Source organism: Ursus arctos, unplaced genomic scaffold (assembly GCF_023065955.2).
Source record: "Ursus arctos isolate Adak ecotype North America unplaced genomic scaffold, UrsArc2.0 scaffold_1, whole genome shotgun sequence".
In the NCBI taxonomy this organism is placed as follows: Eukaryota; Metazoa; Chordata; class Mammalia; order Carnivora; family Ursidae; genus Ursus; species Ursus arctos.
In genome coordinates this window covers 57,900,123-57,923,227 of record NW_026622763.1, presented here as the reverse complement: position 1 = coordinate 57,923,227, position 23,105 = coordinate 57,900,123, and the positions used below count along the sequence as shown (strand labels likewise).

Genomic DNA, 23,105 nt, shown 5'->3' with positions numbered 1-23,105 from the left:
TAGAGCTATTTTTGCTAATTTATTTTTCACTTTATTTAAATTTGCCAAATGCTTCATGGTCATCCTTTAATTATTGTACGTGATGTTTTGGTAGCTACCAAAATATACATGATTGTTTCTCCTATTAGAACTAGAATTTTTCATTTCCTTTACTATGGATCCAATCTTTTTCTTCTTCAAACCAGATAATACTTGGTGTTTAATATTTGGTGTTTAACAACCAGGGTAGTACTTGGTGCTTAATTAACTGTAAGAGATGGCTTCAGAATTGAAATAAATTGAATACTTAGCAGGACGGATAGCATCAACTTAGTATGATAAAATAAGTCCATGGGGCGCCTGGGTGGCTCAGTCAGTTAAATATCTGCCTTCGGCTCAGGTCATGATCTCAGGGTCCTAGGATCGAGCCCCACATCAGGTTCTCTGTTCAGGGGAGAGTCTGCTTCTCCTTCTCCCTCTGCCTGCCAGTCCCCCTGCTTGTGCTCTCTCTCTCTCTGTCAAATGATTAAATAAAATCTTTTCTAAAAATTAAAAAATAAAATAAGTCCATTTAGAAGGTATAGCCACACACATACTGTTATGGACCGAATGTTTGTGTCCTCTTCCCCAGATTCATATTTTGAAGCCCTAACACCTGCAGATGGTATTTAGGGAGGGAGTCTTTGAGAGGTATTTAGGGTTACATGAGGTCATGAGGGTGAGGCCCTCCTAATGGGATTAGTGCACTGATATGAAGAGACCACAGAGAGCTTTCTCTCTCTCTGTCATTTGAGGACATAGTGAGAAAGTAGTCATCTGCAAGCCAGGAAGAGAGCTCTCATCAGAACCTGATGATACTGGGACGCTGAGCTTAGGCTCCACAATTGTGATAAAATCTACTTCTCTTGTTCAAGCCGTCCAGGCTATGGTATTTTGTTATGGCAGCCCGGACAGACTAAGACATATACCCAACCTATACATTGTATGTGATGATAAGTAGGTCAAGTTTCTTTTTAACAGCCACATTTTGGGAACATGCACAGATGCATTTGTGTGACTCTCCGGAGCTATAGATATGATCCAGAGCCACCTTGAGACCACGAGTCTCCTGTCAATTTCTCTCCCAACTGGCGGGTACTTTCTGTGCCTATTATTTCACATGTCTTTCTGATTCCTGCCTTGTTTTTTCAACTGCTCTGGGAAAGCACAGGCACAATAGAGGTCACTGCTGTTTTATTGCAAGAGGCTCAGCGATCTTATCTTTGTGAAATCTGATTCTTACTACATAACTTGAAATTAATTTTTCCTGACACAGGAACAAATATGTGGAACAGAATAAAGATTATTTCTGAGTATAAAATCCCAAATCACTATACGACTCTTTGAATCATCCATGACAATCTGTGACATGATCTATATGTCCACTGTTTTTCATTCTAAATTCTTTGAGATTCTCGGTTATTCATAGTTTGGCAATATCAATGAATATTTAAAATGTTTCTTTCTCATACTAAACATAATAATGTATTTATAATATATTTATCAAGGAGGTAAAAAATAAAGAAATTGAGAATCAAAATCATATTTACTTTGCTATTAACTCATACCATGTTTCTCATGAGGTGTCACTGTAAGGAAACCTGAAGTGAGCCAAAACATTTAACTTTTTAATCTGTCTTTAATACTTTCACTACCTAATGAAGTCTTTATTTAAACACTTGGACACATATTTTTCTTTTATTTGATTTTTCCTCTAATTTAAATAAAATACTTTACCTCTGCTAATGCAACCAATTGTGAATTTTTGCCATTTGAGGCTTCTTTTTCACTCCTTTAATGCTTTGCTGTCATTAAAAAGTTATGTATTCCCTATTTCCTAGGATATTAGTATGTCCAGCTACTTGAAGTGATACATGTATCCAAATTAAAGTAAAATAGAGATAAAATTTACAAAAATAAAAATAAAATAGAGAATAAAATAAATAAAAATAAGGTTGAATTTTTATTTTCATGATATGCTTAAGATATATTGAAGGATCATATTCTCCTATATATCCTAAAGAAATGTTTATTAAAATATGCCAAGTTGAAATTTTCCATGGTTACTGAAATTTATTTGGAGAAGGGGAGGATGATGGCCTGTTAACAGACTTTAAAAAGTCAACAGCAACCCCCTAGATCATTAGAAAAAAAAATGTATATAGGAATCCACCTTTGAAATGTGGTACAAAACTAATGAAGATTATGTACAAATAGTTAAGCATAGATTCCTGCCCGGAAATTTTTACTCCCTATTCAATATGACAAAGTACATGAACATGACCTGGGAGGGAAAAAAAAAACCTACATAGTGATCATCTGTACTATTGTCTCCCTCTTCTCTTCAAACTACAAACATATCTATTTAAAATTTAAGTCATGTCCTTTGCCTTATTCAAAAGTGTCAAGATTTACCTATTATAGACTTTGTGTTCAGATCTCCTTTTCTCTACACACTGCCGAAACCCCTTTAGACTATGTAGATATTATTTATATGGTATGTATGTATGTGTGCATGTATATTTATAGAATGTGTGCTTATACGCCTTCTCTATCCCTAAATAAATTATTTGTGCAGGGCATCTAGGAAAAGGCATTCATTCACAACCTCTTACTGAATGTCTACACATGCCAGTCATTGTGCTAAGAAAGGGTTATGGTGAATAAGACAGAAGCTGCTCACTGTCTGACATTACTTCCTCCTCTTGTATAATTCACCATAGCATAATAGAGGATACTGTTCATAGTCAATAGTCAATTCAGTTGATTAAGCTGCCAAGAAACATCAGATTAAGACCTTGATGGGCCCTTATGCGGTAAAGGAACACAAGGTTTCAGAAGCCTATGAAAAGAGGCATCTGTAGTCCCACCATGCTGTGTCCTCTCGCATGTCTCTTTCATTATCCTAGGCTCAACCTCACATGGCTCTGGAGCCTCATCTTCAGTGCTAGAGTTTCAAGGATTATGTGTACTTGGAGGGCACATCAGATTTTCTGGCAAGACAGGTCTTCAGTCCTGGCGCTGTCCCAGGTCAGCATTTTTCAAGAGCAGAGTCAACTTGGAAAAAGTGTCTATGTCAAGCCATCTTCTTAAAATAATTTACCTTATTCTTACCAAATCTCCAGTTAATTAAAAGAAGAAGAAACCAACAACAGCCTTGTTCTGAGCTTCTCTCAGTGACCAAGTCTTCATGTGTCAGTGGTCAAGTAAGGTAGCTTAATAAATATAAGAAGTAGCAAAATATTATTGTGTAAAACATTCCCTCCAGCCCAAAAAGTTATTTCTAAATTGGGTCTTCTATAAACGTTAATTGATGGTGCTGTTTTCTGAAAAATTTTTATCAAAAATTTGGGAATCCATCCAATAGCACAGACTGTTTCCCCCCTCCCTCTAGATTCTTGTATTCAGAATTAGGTCTCAGATCTCTTTTGGGGAAGGAAAAACATGTTTTGGAATATTCCAACCCCTTTACTTTTAGAATTGTCATTGAGAGTGCTAAGGAAGAATTGGAGTGCTATTGAGCAATCTGTGAAGTTTCAACATCTTTGCGGAACCATGTAGGAATCTTGGAAAAATACTTTTTTCACAGATTTAGCTGTCAGTTTGATTTTTTTACCTTCCTTTTTATGTTCTGATGCTTGAAATAGGATGGGAAAAACTTAAGTTATATGAACAACACCTTATTTTCATGGAATTCTAGTATCAGAGAGCTTTAGCATATTTTAAAGACATTCTACAATTAATCCTTTTAACACACCCACATACGAAAATAGGCTACATGTGTCATTGTTGCACCCTTTTTGCAAAATGGAACACTGAAGAATATAATCCAGCCTTCACATTTCTTCCAGTAAACAGCTCTGCCACTGAAAAGGAAAAAAAAGCTAAATATCAGACAAGCAAGAGCTGGCCTCCACCTTAACATATCTTGAATTTAAATGTGTAGATTTCTAACAGCTTATTTAAGTAGGACATATTTTTTAAAATACCCAATAAATCCTCGTGGCTCCTAAAATCACATTGAAAAACTCTCCTTTGTAGTGTATTCTATGTATTTTTAATTTAATTTTACTTTTTATAGATTTCATTTTTAAGTAATCTCTACACCTAACATGGGGCTCAAACTCACAACCCCAAGACCAAGAGTCACACACTCTACCGACTGAGCCAGCAGGGCACCCCTTCAGTGTATTCTATTTAGAAGATAGATTTATCTTGTCATTCTCATACTTCTTTCTTATTGTGAACAGTTTCTAGAGCCAAATAAAGATCTGAGTGTTGTAGTAGGAAATATAGCTATCTCTTTCACAGGTTTATGATTTACAATAATTATAGGTCTCCAATAATTAAAAACATGTATCTGGGTCTAATTTATTTTTTTTTTATGTAGACACCAAACATCCATAATATGTAAGTTGATTCATTGTCATAATAATCTCATCAAACCCCCAAAACTTTCATTTCCTAAAAATAAGCTGAAGCTATTAGATGCTGAAATGATTAGTAATAGCCATTATCACATGGTATATACTTAATTTTCAACTTTTGAAGTGCTTAGCTTCTGAAGAGGTGGTGGCATTCACTTAGTCCCTCATTCATTCATCTGTCGTATCCCACCTCCTCCCCAAAGCCACTTGGAACGTTCCGTCTGGTCTCAGAGAAGTAATTCTGCTTGCCTTGTTCCAAAGTAAGCCTCTAACGGTCCTATCTGGCTTTGATTCTGCTTCATGTCCCCTGGAGAAGCAGGAGTCAGAGTGGGGAAGGGAAGAGGGGAGCGGGATCTACTTCATCGCACAGGGAAGGAGCGTTGGACCGGGAGCCACAACACCTGTATCTGGATTCATTTTCTTTGACCTTGAGAAAGTCATTTAGTTCCACTCTTCCACATTTTACAACTAGAGTTGATAGTACATTCCTAATCTTTATCATTATATCATGAAAATGTGGGCTTATTATGTTTATGGAGGATTGAGGATATGACAATATGTAGAAAATTTCTGAAATTTAGTAACAGTCTGGGAAAAAAATCATAACTATATAACATATCACCATATTATTTCTTTAAAGATTTTATTTTGAAGTAATCTCTACACTCAGTGTAGGGCTAGAACTCACAACCCCGAGATTAAGAGTCGTGTGCTCTATGGACTGAGCCAACCAGGAACGCCAGCATGTCACCATACTGTTATTTTGAACAACTTAAAATTCCCATGAATATCAAATCATGTTTATGAAAGGACTCTTAAAATAGCAAAGCTCTATTCTTATAGATAAAATTAATATTCTTATTAGTATGTCTATTCCCTTCATCTCATCTTCCTAACAAATCACCTTAAATAAACCAAGTTATATTTATCACTGGGGCTGGTTTTGTAAATTAGAGCCATCCTAATTAAGGTAGATGCTAAAGATATGTACATGGCTAAGACCTGGTTCTTGAGTTTAAGACACTTACACTCCGTTTGAAGTAGTTCTGCCTGCTGCTGAGCAGGTACTCGATTTAAGTCAGCTGAATGAGATAGCAGCAGGACATTCCTAAAGATCACAGTCACCTGGCTGTCTAAAAGTGAGGAAGAGAGGCTGCGACTGAATTCGGAGCAGGGCTGGGGAGAGGGTATAGAATGGAGGTGAGGAATAACCACACTGGTTTGGCTGAATTCCATTTTGCCTGTTTACCTTCAATAATATGTAGGTTTTAAAGGCTGTGGATAAAAGTATTTTGAACCTGAGAGCTGTGCACTTATGACACATGTCATTGACTCCTAAGAGGTAACAATGTTTTCTGTTATACTTTTAAAATACAGCTGACTTCCGGGCACCTGGGTGGCTTAGTCAGCTGCCTTCAGCCCAGGTCATGATCCCTGGAACCAGGGAAGGAGCTGTGCATCGGGCTCCCTGCTCCATGGAGGGTCTGCTTCCCCCTTTTCCTCTTCCTCTGCCTCTCCCCCTGCTTGTGCTTGCGCACTCTCTCTCTCCAATAAATCAATAAAATCTTTCAAAAATAAAATGAAATATAACTGACTTCCAAACGTGGAACCTTTATTCTCACATTTTTCATTCAACTAGCAGTAGTGAACATAACATTTTTAAAAAGATTTTAAACCCATTCATAGAAGCCAACATATTAAATTATCTTCGTGTATTGATAATGGAAATTTATTCTAAAAATTCTTTGGACTCTTGACCGTTAGAGATCACCATTTACCCCCCCTCCCCCTTTTTACCTGAATTTCAATTGCCAATCATGTAAGAAGAAAGCAAATATGAGACCAAATAAAACCTTCAAAATTATATAAGCCAAGATAATCATAGCTACATAGCTATCAGGAACGGCAGAGAAATATATCCATCTTTAAACTTCTATGAGGAGAAAAAAGGCCTAAAACATATATTTTCAATCAATTCCTTCATAAAAGAGCTCTCTGGAAAAACAGCCTGTAGCACATAGCTCATCGCTCCTTGTGCAATCAGACATTCCATTGTCTTCAGAGGGAGAGCTGCTGCCTCACAGGCCTCGCCTCTTTAATGGATGAGTAGCTTCTGAAGAAGCATTGTGACATCCAGAGGTGGAGTTCTTTGAAGCTACAGTTCTGGGGAACCATCACTTTGTTACAGAGCAAGAGTCATATCAGAATTTCCTGGAAATCGGTCATCACAGGAAATTATCAGCAATTCACGGACTTTCCTTTTTGCGTTTGCTTCGGCCTCGAGGGTAATCACAAAAGATTATAGTCTCCATTTCAGCTTTCATATCACTGAAATATTCTTCTCTGCCGAGAGCATGATTGATTTCCAGAGGCCAGCTTTTAACCCCAGCTTTAGGAGGCCGGTTGCACTGCCGTGGTTAGAGAGCTGCCAGCAACTGTTTCTGTGATACTGTTTGTTGTGAGGCAGAAATTTGGTGATTCCTGGCTAATTATACAAAATCTTTTAAATAAAGTGAATATGAACTTCTTGTATTGTTAGATAGAGGTATTTGTCCAACTTTAGTAAAAGTGTTAAAGGTTGGGGGAGGCAGAAAGGGTGAATAAAAATTTCAAATGAGTGCCACGAAGACTTTGAGGGTGCCAAGCATCCCGATAGGCTGAATTTCAGAATGGAAAACAGAAAAATTTGGAAACATTTCTGAGAATCTTCATAAGGAGTAGATAGACTATAAATACAAATGGTTTTTGCGTCATAGCATTCAAACTTTTCAGGAATGTTCCTGAGGGATTCTGTATTTCCTGACGACTGGCTAGGTGGTGCATGTAGGTTTTTCTCCATTGCTTGACTAGGGAATCTTAATGAGATACCCATGGCCAAAATATGAGCAAGCTAGACACATTTTTAATAAGATGATTCCATTTGCTGTATTCATTTTCTTTTTTATATGTTTTATTCAGAATATAGAGGCAGGAAGGGCTTTGTGTATATTTGAAACACATTTGGTGGATAAAATAGTTTTACCTACCAGTGACTACTTTCCTTACAAATTCAGAAGAAAAGAAAGATAGTTCAGTTCAGACTACTTTTAGTTTGAATTGTAGCCTCCTGCAGTCACCTAAAAATTATAAATCAAATGGATAAATGTTAAATGTCAAACTGTACCATTAACAGAGCTTTATTCAATAAAGCAATTATCACCGCAGAGAACAGAGTAAGGCATAATATTGAAGCTCTTTATTTTACTTTTCAAGTATGGTATATTTTATATAATATAAATGCAGGGTTGAACCAAAAATCTTTTTTCGCTGAGAAGAGTTAATATGAATACACATATACATCCATACAAAAAGTCAATAGCAAGATAAATATATGACGTAAAATATTTTTGATGTCACTTGTGCACAAAACCATTCGGGGACTACTTTCCTAATTAAAACCCTAAAATGTTAAGCGTGACAAAGTAAGCTTGTAAGGAGAAGGACCGTAGAATCAACATTGATGTAGTTGGTTGTAGAGATGACTTAAATAAATTAATTAAAAAAAAACACACAAAGAAACAGGGACAGATAAAATACAGGATCCCCAATTAAAGTTAAATTTCATGTAAACAACAAATTGTTTTCAGTATAAGAATATCCTATACAATGTTTGGCACATATATTTACTTTAAAAAGTGATTTGTTGTTTTTCTGAAACTCAACTTTCACTGGGCATCTTATATTTTTATTTGCAAATCTGGCGACTGTAGCAAGAGATCTGGGTTCTGGTCTTAGCTGAAGAGGTTCAAGCAAGTCACTAAAATTCTCCAAATCTTTTCTCATTTTCAAGTGAGGAAGTTGGACTAAAATCAGGCTGGTGGGTGTGGGGCCTGGCTTACCAGTTGTAACCAGCACCATTTTCAGTATTTATTGTATTAAACTTCCAGTTAGGATTCCTTTTTGCGGGGTGGTAGGGTTCTGGAGCTCAAACTAAAACAAATTTAAAAAGCAGTTTGAAAACGTAAATGATCTCTGACATTTTGCCACTGTGTAAGGAGAGTGTGGCAAGGAGAGAAAGAACCTGAGATGCTCGGGATTGGAACACTGCAGCTTTGTTGCCTTGCCTTGAGCCTCGTCAGTCCTCAACTGTCAGCTTTCTTCTTGGCGCAAGGGTAAGAAATGTGTTGTCCTGCATCTGGGGAAAAAACATTTCATTTCCACTTTGCTTTGCAGAATAAAGAATGCATCCAAACAGGCCTGGGTTTCCACTTTTGCACTTCCTCCTGCCTGGTGGGGTTTTCTTTTCATCTTATACCTTTTTAATTTGTGTCACGGACCTGTTTTGCCTCACCATCAGGATATATCTGATTAGTTACCGAACAGCCTTTCAAACTTAGCTTTGACAGAATGGTTTTGAGAGGATGTCAGTTAATGCATTTGGCTGTTCGGGAGGCGTATTGATTTTTAAATCAAGAAAGCTCATTGCTTCCCTAGCCTCTTAGAAAGCCTTTATAACATTTTTTTAGCCTATTTACCAGAACACAGGCAAACATATTCTTACTTAATTGTATTTGGAGACTTCCACCAATAACTTTTAAAGCTACATCCATCAGTATCAGCAAGTAGTCTTTGCTTACTGGTATGGCATTTTTTTTCCTCCTAAGGTATGAAGAATTCTATTTTTTTTTTAAAGATATTCCTCAGACTTACTTTGGCACTGAATTTTATGTTATGGAAATTTAATCTTGAAGGCAAAGTTTTGGGGGCTGTTTTCATGTCACTATTTTAAAAACAAAAGGAAAGGTTGAAAATAAAGTGCCTATCTTCTATCTCAGATTATCCTTTCCTTCAAACTGCAGGATGGATAGGTCTCCTTCCAATGTATAATAGGATAATCACTTCTCATGATCTATCCTCAAATGAATCTCTATCTTCTTGAATATTTTGCACATCTATTGAAAAACGATTCTTTAGTCCATATTCCTGAAATAATTTCTTTTTTTATTTCACCCTGAGAAGACACAATACTAAATAACACAGGAGAGAGCTGACCTATTTCGTTTAATTTCTCTTGGTGAATCCAGTTTCTGTTCCCATCACTGTGAAGCAGGTACTCTAACTTTGTTAGTGGGACTTTTTTGGCGGGGGGGCAGGGGGTGGCATACTTCATTGTCAACTATGCATATGTTAGGCTATTTGTTTTTGAAATACGAATATACCTTGTTGAGAAATATAAATACTTGGAGGTCGTAACTTTTCCACAGGAAAAAAAATATTAGTAGGATTTATCATTTTATTACTTCTTGCTATTGAAATTCACAGTAGAGTGAAATTCTTATTAATTTCCTAAAAGATTCCACATAGTTTTCATTTTTCTTAAAAATTTTCTAATTTTTTTTTTGCATTCTCTCATACGGACATCTAACAACTTCTAAGAATTTTTTGGTTACCTTATCTTTGACAAGCGTTATAGATCTTTCATATCTGTATGCATCCATTGGCCAAAAAATATTATAGTCATAGGAACCATCAAATCTTGAAGATAAAATAAAAAGCTTTCAAGAACTTTCTTCACATCCTGATGGAAAAACACCTCTCTCTCAGTGGTTTCCAGTCACGTCTAAACATTCGCTTGTTTGAGAATGGAAACAAAGAAAAGCATTGGGTTTTTTAGGAGATACAACTCAGCTCATTACCGTAATGCTTTTTCCCTATGTTGAGAGCAGCAGTTGGTATTGGAGAGTGGTCTGGGCTTCCTTAATAACCCATTAACCGATTAGACGTTTCAAAATGCACTGTTTAACCTGAATATGGGTAATATGCAATTGAATTTGGTTAGCTTACTCATCTGTTGTTTGAATAGGAACATCAACACCCAAAACTGTTGCGGACATAAACTGAAAGTCTTACTTGTTAAAGTGAACTTTCTGAAATGCTCTTTGATGTGGCTTCTTAAATTAGCCGGCGGCATAACTACAGCGTTGCTGCATCACTCTTAATCCCTGGCAGCATGGAAAATCACCAGGCATGTGGAGCCGCCAGGAAAATGGAACATTTGCATTTGTACTGACCATACTTGCTACATACAAGGCTCTACTGTCAGAATTAGACGTGCGGCTTCAGTAAGGTACACAGGTCTAATCTTGTGGCATCTCCCATTAACAAAATAACTACTGTCTAAAAAAAGAACTTGAAACTTCTTCCTTTTACTCAGAATTGTTTTAAAATTATCTGTCAGAAGTTTTCAACTGGTTTTCCACTGAAGAGAGGGAAGTGGTGAAACCACCCAATCGCTTGCTTTTTGCTTTTACCATTTGGTAAATTTTTAAAATTCTAGAAGTGTTATAAATGAAAAACATTATTTTCTTGTGGTATCTTCATAACTGATAGATCATGGAACAAATCTGTACTTATTTAAAAAATCAGGAGAAGTAACTCATATTCATTTTGCTAATCACTAAGTGCCAAGCCAACCACACCACGCAGAAACCGTCTGGGAAGGCTTCCGTGCGAGCCGCACCTAGCACTTAGCCGTCATCCTCAGAGAATTTCTGAAATGCAGATCACTTTCTCCTTGGGGTTGTGACGATCATAGTAGTTCTGACATCCACTTGTTGTCTTGGTACTTGGTAGTTGAAGAACATCCTCTGTAGAAATCTCACAGGTCACTTTGAAAGCAGAGGAACACGCGCCTTACTTTCAGCTGCTTTACGATTCGGAACTCAGTATCAGCTTTCCTAATGATGGAATAGTGTCATTATTTTTACATATTTGTTACAGTTTTTTTTTTAAGATTTTATTTATTTATTCGACAGAGATAGAGAGACAGCCAGTGAGAGAGGGAACACAAGCAGGGGGAGTGGGAGAGGAAGAAGCAGGCTCCCAGCGGAGGAGCCTGATGTGGGGCTCGATCCCAGATCGCCGGGATCACGCCCTGAGCCGAAGGCAGACGCTTAACGACTGAGCCACCCAGGCGCCCCTATTTGTTACAGTTTTACAAGTAAATTACCTGAATCACAGTTGTCTCAAGACAACCAAAATGTCTTTGGGAATTTTCTGTGGTAAACGTTGTGGTTTTTTTCCCATTCTCCCACCTGATTTTTTAAAAGTACTTAAACACTCTGAAAATACCTTATTTATTACTTTAGATATACAGGTCTCTTCAACTACAATGTTGTATTTTATTTTGCGACTGCTTGCTTTTCATTGTATGTCCAGTTCCTTAAACAGTGAATGATTAGCCACTTTTTTATAACTTTTGGTAAATCAATGAGTTTTTAAGAAAATATAGTGTTTGTGAAAATTGAAAATCATGCCTTTATAAAAGTATGATGTGTTGGAAAAGGAGCAAAAATTTCCAAGTACTGAACTAAGTTGGTATGAAACACTTAACCTCTAAAAATGTTGCATCTTTTAACCATGAGAGTGATCTAGAAAGGGGACGGTATTTTATGGCAGAAACACACATCTCTTAGCATTGTATGTTCTTTTTATTCTTCCCAAAATAAAACCAAGATGGAATTTCTCCAAAAACCACTGGAAAATGCAGTTCAGTTTTTCTTTCCAAATAGATCTTCAAAATAGATCCCCGGGTGTTTTTCCTTACTTAGTCATCCTTTTTGTCAATGGAATATACAATCTTGTTTGATGAATCTCAGAACGTTTCAAAGAGGGTCTGACAATATGGAATTTGAGTGACAGATATCGAGCCTTCAAAATTTATTTAAACAGAAGGAGGAGTGGATGACAGTCTAATCTGTGCTCTACTCTGATTGGTTGCTTCAAATCTCTGGGCTGACTCCACTCCTATTTTCGATAGAGACTACTGACTCTCACTTAGGGAGAGTCTGGAAAGAGATCCTGGGATCCCATTTCATTTCTACAGCAATCACATACTGCTAATTGTTAACCAGCCTCAAAATACTCCACAGCCTACCATATTTTGATAAAGAAGTAGTAGTAGTAGTAGTAGTAGTAGTAGTAGTAGTAGTAGTAGTAGTAGTAATAGTAGTAGTAATAGCTTTACTGGGTCTGAGACAAAGATATAATGTGGCCTGTTGCCTATTATTTCCTTAAGCGTGTGTTGTTTTATTGTAGCCTTTATACCAGCTCTGAATGACTGACTGACTTTCTAGTGAGGAATGGTAACCCATGGCTATCGGGACACAGATGTTTTGATTAGCAAGGCACAGCCAGTGTGTGGTTCTAGCAAAGAGCTGGAGGTACTTGGGGGAAGCACCTTTGCAGACATATGGCTCCCGGCTGAATCAACGATCTGTGGAGAGAGTGGCATGCCATTTGTCTTCCTTTCAGTGACAATGATGGCATCCATGTGGCCCCCTGTCAGGGTGCTCTGGGTAGGAGAAGCTGTGTCGGTAGGCAAGTCTGTGCTTGTACACATTCCAGATGCAAAAATGCAGTTCTCGTGGTAGCGTGCGGTTCCCGTGTAATGTTCCATGCAGCTTACTTTTACTGAGCCTTCTGAAATCCAAAACAGTACTAAGCTGTGTGGTTGAGGTGCCATTGCCAATAATATGCAGTTGTTTCTATCTCTTGATCTTTGAGAAAAGAGATGGGTCTTTGTGATAGCTGTGTCTGTTTTGTTTCTATTTAAGTTTTCGAGGATTTGAAAAAAGTAAAACGATAATATTAAGGCATGTGGTCAGAGTATTTAAATATAAAAGGCAAAACCTTTTTTGAAGTAACTCAGAGAAATTACTCTTCAATGATACAGCTATCACTTTTAAATGTGTCACTTTATGAATATTTGAGGTCTTAATGAGACCCTATTGTCACATTCTTTTCCATAAATCTGATAGTGGAAAAGGAAGGGATGAAAACTAGTCATTCTTTTCGTACTACTGTAATTTGGTAATATTGCACTTTAAAAAATGATGCTTTGCCAAACTTCCAGATAGCCCTGAGTCACAAGGGTTTAGTCGTCGAGGTCCTCTTTACAGGAGATCAACGGCGGGTGTAAATGATGACCGTCCCCGGCTGTGTGTAATCTCTAAGTAGTCCCTCTCGTAAGCATTTTATTCTGTGAGCAAGCCCAACAGTTACAATGGGGAAAGAGGACAGGACAGCCGCAATCTTTATTTCTGGCTCTCCTGACGTTGCACAAGAAGAAATGGGCTTATTCTAAGAGTGACAAAAATGGATCAGAAAGAGAAACACCCAGACCCACCTCCCAGGAAACTTACTTACACACCAAGTGGGCTTATGTGTAGTTGGACTAGGCAGCTGTCCTCCAGGCTACAGAGGGGCTAGAAACACCCATCCTTTCTTCAGATCTCACCCCTGCCAGCAGCGCCACATACACTACCAGTCACCCCTGCTCAGTGCTCCGTTTGCTGGGAACAGTGTGGGGAGAGATTCCCACCTGAGTTTGAATCCTGGCTTCAGACCTTCAGACTCAGGGTGACAAGATATTAAAACTCTCAAAGCCTTGGAGTCTTCATTTGTAAAAGACGATACTAATCATATCTGCCTCGGGTGAGGGTGGAGACTCCACTGAAGAATCCCTTAGTGTAATTCCTGGCACATGGAAGAGCTCTGTAAATCTAAGCTGCTCTTATTATGATGTTTATTATTGTTATTCCACAGCTAAAAAAGGAGTTGAAAGGCCAATACCCCTGGGATGAAACACATCGACGTCACTGGTAAAGGGAGGGTCCTGGGTGCTTAAAATGTGAGAAAATCAGAAAACGGAGTAAAAGCCCTAAGTAGAGGCGGGGCAAAGGAGACAGACCTTTATGTGCTTTCGCAGGCCTCATTATTTTGCTTAAAGGTCACTTCTTTTCCCCAGCCCCAGTTAAATACAGTTTATACTGTTTTTTCATTTGTTAACTTTTACAATTATAAATATGTCCTAATGTTGGACTCATCCTACGCCATCTAGTCTGGAATAATATCTGACATATTAGGCCTCCAGAAATGTTTGTTGGATCACTGACTTTTAAACTTTAAAAATCAAAAACCTGATTTCTATTTCTGTTTAATAGAAAAGCTCGTACTGCCCGTTATGGTATAACAAGGGCTTACCAAAGGCCTTTCAGTACGCGGGTTAAAACAGAGGGCTGAGTTTAAGATGACATTTCTCTGCCTTTAAGAACAGCGCAGACGCCGAGCCATTTAACCACAGAGGAGATGACCTTGAATTACCTGCTTGAGCGGCCTCTTTCGTGTTTTAATTGGGTGGTGCTTCCGTTTACTCCGATACCCAGCCACACTGGATGGCTAGGGAAATAACATTTAAGACTCTTACAAGAATATAAATTGAATATCAGGCCTCTCGAAAATTACTGAGGTAGTAGGAAGGTTGTGTTTCTAAGTTCTTTGCCTCAAACCTAAACGTCATGTAGCATGAAGCCGTTTGATCCTGTAGCCCCTGCGTTGGTTTCTCTCCCCACCCTTAGCGTCGCTCCGGCCTTTAGTGAGCTGCTGCGGTGTGGCTTTTCCCGTGGCTAAGTTTTATTTGCAGCTGCATATTTTTACGTGATTGCTTACACTGCGAAGCTGTAAATTACTTTCTGGTATGTTCGATGACAAGAACACTTTTTAAAAATCCACACAGATTTGTGATTCCATCATCTTGGTGAAGCCACCAAGGATACCTGTTTGTTCTTATTCTCATATTGAAAATATGAGAGATGGTGTGATAAGGCCAGCTTCATTAATTCATTTATAAGTACTATAATATAATAGTTAATTTGTCCATACATAGCCTCCAATTATCTCCTCAATTCCTGGTAATAGCCACAACCCCATCTTTCATTTTTATTACCTCCCAGTTAATTGCACTAATAGGTTTTGCTTTTCATTTCTACATGATTTTCATTAGAAAAAGTGGCAAGTGTTAAGTCTTGCTGCTTTTTAGTTAGTAAGCATTGCAGGCTTTTTAATCAGAGACGAACAAGGAAAATGAATTTTTAAAAAATTTCGTGTAAATGTGCTTGCTAGCCTCAAAATTCCAGATGACTACTTCTAACTTTTACTTTTTTAGAAAAGAAGAGGCTTATTTGGGACCAATAAATTCTGCCAGGTAAGGAATATTGGTAGCTAGAAGTACATGGGTTTTTTTTTTCCTTAAAAAAACAAAACAAAACAAAACTTCTCTAGCATTATTTACCAATGAATCACAATTTTCTCAGTCCATAGGTAGCTTTCTTGTGTAATCTGAATGAACATGAGCTAATTTAATGAGTATTTACAAGGCACTTGTTCATTTAAAAGTGATATAAACATTTTAATAGAGATGTTTGAAAACGCTTGTTTATTTTTAATAATCAAATGTCTGTGAGAAAGCCAACTGACTCTTTAAGAAAACTCTAACTGTCGTTAATTGCAATATCTCCAATAATTTTCCTGAGTATTCTACATGTGAAATCATTATGATATGTGTATATAGTTTTGACTGGAGTAAATTGAATCACTTGCATATATCACATTTTAGGATTTATGAAAATGTTTTTATTCACCCTGAATGTTTTATTCACCCTAAAAACTGGTGATTGAATAAAAGAATTACCATTAACTTAGTTCTACATATCTCATTATAGTTACAGAGGACTGACACGCATTACTAGGAGAAAAAAATATGTTAGTATAAATTAACATCATAGTTATTATTTTCATCTAAGTTGTAGAGTATTATAGGACTGCTAAGAAAAGTATTCTATCACTTAATACTTTTTTTTTAAAGATTTTATTTATTTATTTATTTATTTGAGAGAGAGACTGAGATAGAGAGAGAGAGAGAGACAGAGAGACAGCAGGAGCAGGGAGGAGAGGGAGAAGAAGGCTCCCTCTGAAGAAGGAGCCCAAACCAAAGCAGGGCTCCACCCCCAGGACCCTGAGATCACGACCTGAGGCAAAGGCAGATGCTTAACCGACTGAGCCACCAGGCGCCCCTCACATGACACTTTAAAAAGGGAGAGAGAGAGAGATCTGAAAACCTCTATATTCCTCCATGTCTGGATCCCCCTGAAATGACTGAGGTACCTGTAGTTACTGTGTCAGATGGCAAACACTCCAATTATCAGCTAGATCATGTCTGTTTCATGGTATCAGCTGAGTTGGCAAGTGGAGCAATCTTTTTTAGACAATTTCAAGTTTTCTTTCAACTAACTCGGGTTCCCCGAAATGACATGTGAATAAGAAATGTAATCATAGAATCCTGTGATAAACAGCGGAGAAGGACAAAAGAGATACAGACAGAGGGAAAAAAGTGGATCTTTTCCTGAAATAGCTGTAAAGAAAAAAAAAAAGAATCAAATGGAAAATAGAGAAAATCTATTCCAAGTGAGAAACATAGAGGATAAAATTTTTACATGATTTGTGGTAAGTTGTTCAAAGGATAAAAGGCAGCAAGAGTTAATGACAGGTGACAAGGAATGAGGTGAAAGGGCTGTGTTGATTTACTTGATTTTATAAGGATGGCTGGGATTATGCATATAAAGTAGAGAAGCCAATTCTTGTAAGAGTTTTTTGAAGGAACTTCTTAGTTACTTTTCGGAGAGCAGATGGCTGGGAACTTGCCTTTGTATCTGGAGTGCTCCTCCACAATTCACCTCCCAGCCTTGGGAACACTCGGGGATATTTTCAGGCTGATGTGGTGCGAATGTGAGATTTAAGTAGAATAAAGTTGTATTAGGAGTTATTTAAAAAATTTTATAGTCAGGTAACAATTTTAAAAATCTTGTAAGAGGAATGTTTATATTCTAGTTCATGTTGGAGCTGTCAGCAGATGTCTTGGTTTACTAAAACTTTGGAACTAGATTATTTTAGATATGCCTTTGCCTATGTTTCTATATTGTGGTGTGGGAACACGAAGAATATATTCATTTTTTTTAGATAATGAAAGCTTTCATTTTTAATGTTAATTTTCAGTCTTTTTTAAAATGAGTAATAGGGAAGAAGACATTAAACCTATGATTTCATGAATATTATTGCTCTGTTTTTAAAAAGCCAATTTTAGTTTGATTTAAAGAAAAAATAAGTAAATAATAATAACACAATATATGAATATGGCAAAAATAATAATAGCAGCTTGCAGGAAACTGGTGTTTGGGAAATATTCATATAACTTTATCCCATGTAGTTCACACATAACCAGTAAGTATTTTTCAGAGCCTGAGAACAGAAAATATCTCAATAAAATGCTCTCATTTTGTAACTTTGCAAAACAATGTACTTTTTTCATCTGCCAATATAGTCAGGCTGTTTTATTTTTAAACCTTTTCAAACTGCTTTGCCATCTCTAGTAACAATCAGAAAGTATAGTTTCAAGTTTTGCAAAGGGATGAATGAGACGTAAGTGTACACATTTGTGAGTAAACTAAACAACTGAACTAGTTTTATTTTCTGAACTTTTGAGATTTTCTTTGCCCATGGAGCGTTTTTTAAATGCTCACTAAGTACACTTAACACATTGATTATGACCTTGAACTAAAGAAATCCCCAGATTTTCCAGTAAGGATATTTTTACAGTTAGTAGTTAAACATAATACTCTTAACAATTTTCTTTCTTTTTTGTATTTTACGTTATCACATTTAGAATCGACTTTTTGGGAGTATATGTAGTTCTAAAAATTTTAACATGTAAATTTGTGTAACCACCACTGCCATCAGGATACAGAATAGTCTGTCACTCCAGAACATTCCCCTCTTCAAAGTTTTGTCCTGTATAGTGAGAATACATTGTCCTGTCATCTCTCTTAAACTCATAACAAAAAAAAATAATCTACACTACTGTTCACTATGTCTGTAATCCACCCTCTTTTCTAATGTACTTAAGTTCTTCTAATTGCTAATTTTATACTTTGTTGATTTATACTCCTGATCAGAGATAGTATTTTTGTCCTTTCTACCAAATATCATCAACTAATCCACTCCTAAATTCCAACCTCAGGAGATTTCCTACATGATGGTTGTCAGTGGATCTGCCCTTGTTCATGTTACATGTGTTTATAAGTAATGCTTTGTTCATCATCTGCATTGTTTTTTGAACTGCCAGTTGTCTGATGTTAATGCTGGAGATTATCTGGAGTACGCAAGAGACTCACTGCTCTGTCTCTCTTTTTATAGGCTCTGCAGATAGTGTTCTTTCTTTTTCCAAGTATTTTCATGGCATTATGCCATAGTTTTTCTGTGGTTGAGTATTTTCATCACCGTATATTTCTCTGGATATGTATCGAACATGCAAACCAAAGGAAGGAAAGTCACAGGTTATAAGTCAAAACTTTACTTTTTTCTAAAATTTAGATTCAGATAGCCAACATATAGTACATCATTAGTGTTCAATAATTCATCAGTTGCATATAACACCCAGTGCTCATCACATCACGTGCCCTCCTTAATGTCCATCACCCAATTGACCCATCCCCCACCTACCTCTCCTCCAGCAACTCTCAGTTTGCTTCCTATAGTTAAGAGTCTCTCATGGTTCGTCTCCCTCTCTGATGACTTCCCATTCAGTTTCCCCTCCCTTCCCCTATGATCCTCTACATTGTTTCTTATATTTCCCATATGAGTGAGATCATATGATAATTGTCTTTCTCTGATTGACTTATTTCACTCAGCATAATACCCTCCAGTTCCATCCACATCAATGTAAATGGTAAGTATTCATCCTTTCTGATGACTGAGTAGTATTCCATTCCATATATATATTCCACAGTTTGGCTATTGTGGAATTGCTGCTATGGATATTGGGGTGCAGGTGCCCCTTCAGATCACTACATTTGTATCTATGGGTAAATACCTAGTAGTGTAATTGTTGGGTCATAGGTAGCTCTATTTTTAACTTCTTGAGGAACCTCTATACTGTTTTCCAGAGGGGCTGTACCAGCTTGCTTTCCCACCAGCAGTGTAAGAGTGTTCCCCTTTCTCCGCATCCTCACCAACATTTGTTGTTTCCTGACTTGTTAATTTTAGCCCTTCTGACTGGTGAGAGGTGGTAGCTCATTGTGGTTTTGTTGTATTTTCCTGATAGCAAGTGATGTGGAGCATTTTTTTGTGTGTCTGTTGGCCATTTGGATGTCTTCTTTGGACAAATGTCTGTTCATGTCTCCTGCCCATTTCTCGACTGCATTCTTTGTTTTTTGGGTGTTGAGTTTGATAAGGTCTTTATAGATCGTGGATACTAGCCCTTTATCTGATATGTCATTTGTGTATATCTTCTCCCATTCTGTAGGTTGCCTTCTAGGTTTGTTGAATGTTTCCTTTGCTGTGCAGAGGCATTTTATCTTGATGAAGTCCCAATAGTGCATTTTTGCTTTTGTTTCCCTTGCCTTTGGAAACATGTGTAGCAAGATGTTGCTGCAGCCGAGGTCATAGAGGTTGCTGCCTGAGTTCTCCTCTAGGACTTTGATAGACTCCTGTCTCACATTTAGGTCTTTCCTCCATTTTGAGAATATTTTTGTGTCTGGTATAAGGAAATGGTCTGGTTTCATTCTTCTGCATGTGGCTGTCCAATTTTCCCAACACCATTTGTTGAAGAGACTGTCCTTTTTTCATTGGAGATTCTTTTCTGCTTTGTCGAAGATTAGTTGACCACAGAATTGAGGAGCCGTTTCTGGGCTCTCTGTTCTGTTCCATTGATCTATGTGTCTGTTTTTGTGCCAGTACCATGCTGTCTTGATGATTACAGCTTTGTAATATATCTTGAAGTCTGGCATTGTGATTCCACCAGCTTTGGTTTTCTTTTTCAACATTCCTGTGGCTATTCGGGGTCTTTTCTGGTTCCATACAAATTTTAGGATTACTCTATATAGATTACTCTGGGTAGCATAGACATTTTAACAATATTTATTCTTCTAATCCATGAGCATGGAATGTTTTTCCATTTCTTAGTGTCTTACTCAATTTCTTTCATAAATGTTCTGTAGTTTTTAGAGTATACATCTTTTACCTCTTTGGTTAGGTTTATTCCTAGGTATCCAGTGGTTTTTGGTGCAGTTGTAAATGGGATCAGCTCCTTAATTTCTCTTTCTTCTGTCTCATTGTTAGTGGATAGAAATGCAACTGATTTCTGTGCATTGATTTCATATCCTGCCATGTTACTAAATTGCTGTATGAGTTCTAGCAATTTTGGGGTGGAGTCTTTTGTATCATGTCATCTGCAGAGAGTGAGAGTTTGACTTCTTTGCCAATTTGAATGCCTTTTATTTCTTTCTGTTGTCTGATTATAAAAGAAAGGGCAAGAACCATATGATCCTCTCAATTGATGTAGAAAAATCATTTGACAAAATACAGCATCATTTCTTGATTGAAACTCTCCACAGTGTAGAGATAGAGGGAACATACCTTAATATCATAAAAGCCATCTATGAAAAGCCCACAGCAAATACCATTCTCTGTGGGAAAAACTGAGAACTTTTCCTCTGAAGTCAGGAACATGACAGGGATGCCCACTCTCACCACTGTTGTTCAACATAGTACTAGAAGTACAGAAGTCCTAGCCTCAACAATCAGACAACAAAAGTCAAAACTTCACTTGATCAATATCTAGACAAAGGTTTCATGTTAATCTGCTATGGGTATTTGAGTGTACAATTGTGACATGCATTTCAGGTAAGATGGATTTCAATCTACAGTGCGTGAAAAGTAATAAATTATTTTAAAATAAAGATCAGTAGTTTCTATATTGTGATATGAGCCTGTCGTTTATAACTTTGCCATAAATCAAAAATTGAGAAACTGAAATATATGTGTGATCATTGTTACTGAGGTCATTTCAGACCATTTTACATATCATCACCTCACGTAGGGAAAACGTTCACAGGTGAATTTGAACCCTGACCTTTGGATCTTAAGTTTTCTTGTTTTTTGATTCTTTTAAGGTTTTTCAAGGTTCCTTATATAGATATAAGATTTCTTGAGATGATGTGATTCTCCTCTGATTTGGGGGGGGCGGTTATTGTTTCAAACCAGTTTTTTGTTCTTGTTTTTAACTCCTGGGAACAAGTGCCTCACTACTGAATGAGATTCTTTATTATCCTTCTTTGGGAACTAAAAGTTAAGCCTTAAGGAATGACATAGCTACTTTTACTTGCTCTCACTACTGTCTGTCCTTTGAAGCTATACACTGACTATTTTATCATTTGCTCTTCAGATGGACCCTGTGCAAAAAGCAGTCATTAACCACACTTTTGGAGTGTCCATTCCCCCAAAGAAGAAACAAGTTATTTCTTGTAATGTCTGTCAGCTTCGCTTTAATTCGGATGTGAGTATCACCTTTTCATTGCTCTCTGTAGTCCGTCAAGCTCAAAGTCTGATTGTTCTGAATATGTACATCTCTTCATATTTACATAGCCTCGAGCAGCCACTCCATTGGCGGCCCACTTACTTCTGTGTGCCAGATTTTCCAGGGATTCGGATTCAGTATTAGAGACTTGAGCAACAGAGTGGCTAATATGAAAAACCAAGAATTCCTCTATGGAATCAATCTCACCCATATTATTTTATGCTTAATCTTGCTGATGATATTTACTTTGGAAAAATTGCTAAATAGCAGAAAATATTTTTTAAAAGTTTAAAATGCAATGAATGCTGAAGAAAACTTTTGCTATTGCTCTTTATAACAAGTGTCACATTTCATGTGTGTATGCCAAATCATATTAAATAACTGAGGGAATAATTTATTACACAGTTTATATTTTCCCAGAACATGGAAATGCAGGGAAGTTTTTGTAAATTATTTTATCTGGTTAGCATAACCATCATGCTAAAAAAAAGATAACAAGAAAAAGGTATAAATCATTTATTAAAGTACATGTTTAAATGTAGAAGTAAGATAACATGAAATTAAAATAAATAATAGAATATTAGAATGTGTGTAATACTCAATTACCAAGTAAAGCCAGTGACCAATGCAAATCTGAATCTGGAGCTATATATTATATGTGTTATTTCCTGAGTTACTCCACCCCAGAAGCCATCTTCCAAAGAACATGTTATAGGATTCATGTTTTTTTACAAATGCTAAACAATAAACACTCTTGTCTGCAGATACCAGTAAATGTTTTGCTAATTCTACATACAAAACATAATAAAAATTATAGTCATTGGAAGAGTGTTTTTATTGTGTTTAACATGATTTGTAGAAGTATTTAATGCAATTTCCACCAATGAATTTTTTTGGCACTTGATAAAATCTTCCTCAACTCCCTATTCCAGAATTAAAGTGTTCCTTAAAAAATTGAGAAATATACGGTATCAATTCATTTGAAGTCTCAACATTGTCATCTGTCCCCAGATTCATCTACAGACCCTCTAGAATCCCAATCAAAATCCCAGAAAGCATTTTTTTGGAAAATGCTGAGCCATTTCTTAAATTACATAGAAAAGAAAAACCCTAGACTAGCCAAAGCTTTTTTTTCTTTTTTTAAAGAACAAGTTTTGAGGACTTCACTCCTTGATTTCACTGATTACCTTAAAACCTACAGTAATCAAGACTGTAATATTGGTGAAAGAATAGTAGATACATTGATCAGGGGAACAGAATAGAGTTCAGAAATAGACCCAGGGGCGCCTGGGTGGCTCAGTCGTTAATTGTCTGCCTTCGGCTCAGGGCGTGATCCTGGCGTTATGGGATGGAGCCCCGCATCGAGCTCCTCCACTGGGAGCCTGCTTCTTCCTCTCCCACTCCCCCTGCTTGTGTTCCCTCTCTCTCTGGCT

At 37.0% G+C, this 23,105-nt stretch overlaps 1 protein-coding gene across 7 annotated transcripts in view; it reads left to right on the top strand.

The window, feature by feature from the left end:
• ZNF385B (zinc finger protein 385B) overlaps positions 1–23,105 on the top strand; it is a 376,330-nt gene that overhangs the window by 297,556 nt on the left and 55,669 nt on the right. For 5 of the 7 annotated variants that reach the window (XM_026492409.4, XM_044381361.3, XM_044381362.3 and 2 more), the window contains 2 exons: positions 15,430–15,468; positions 21,541–21,651. In XM_026492409.4, the coding sequence (XP_026348194.1) occupies positions 15,430–15,468; positions 21,541–21,651 (150 nt within the window). The remainder of the gene's footprint in view (positions 1–15,429; positions 15,469–21,540; positions 21,652–23,105) is intronic. The other 2 variants (XM_048214371.2, XM_057316517.1) reach the window with 1 other exon arrangement.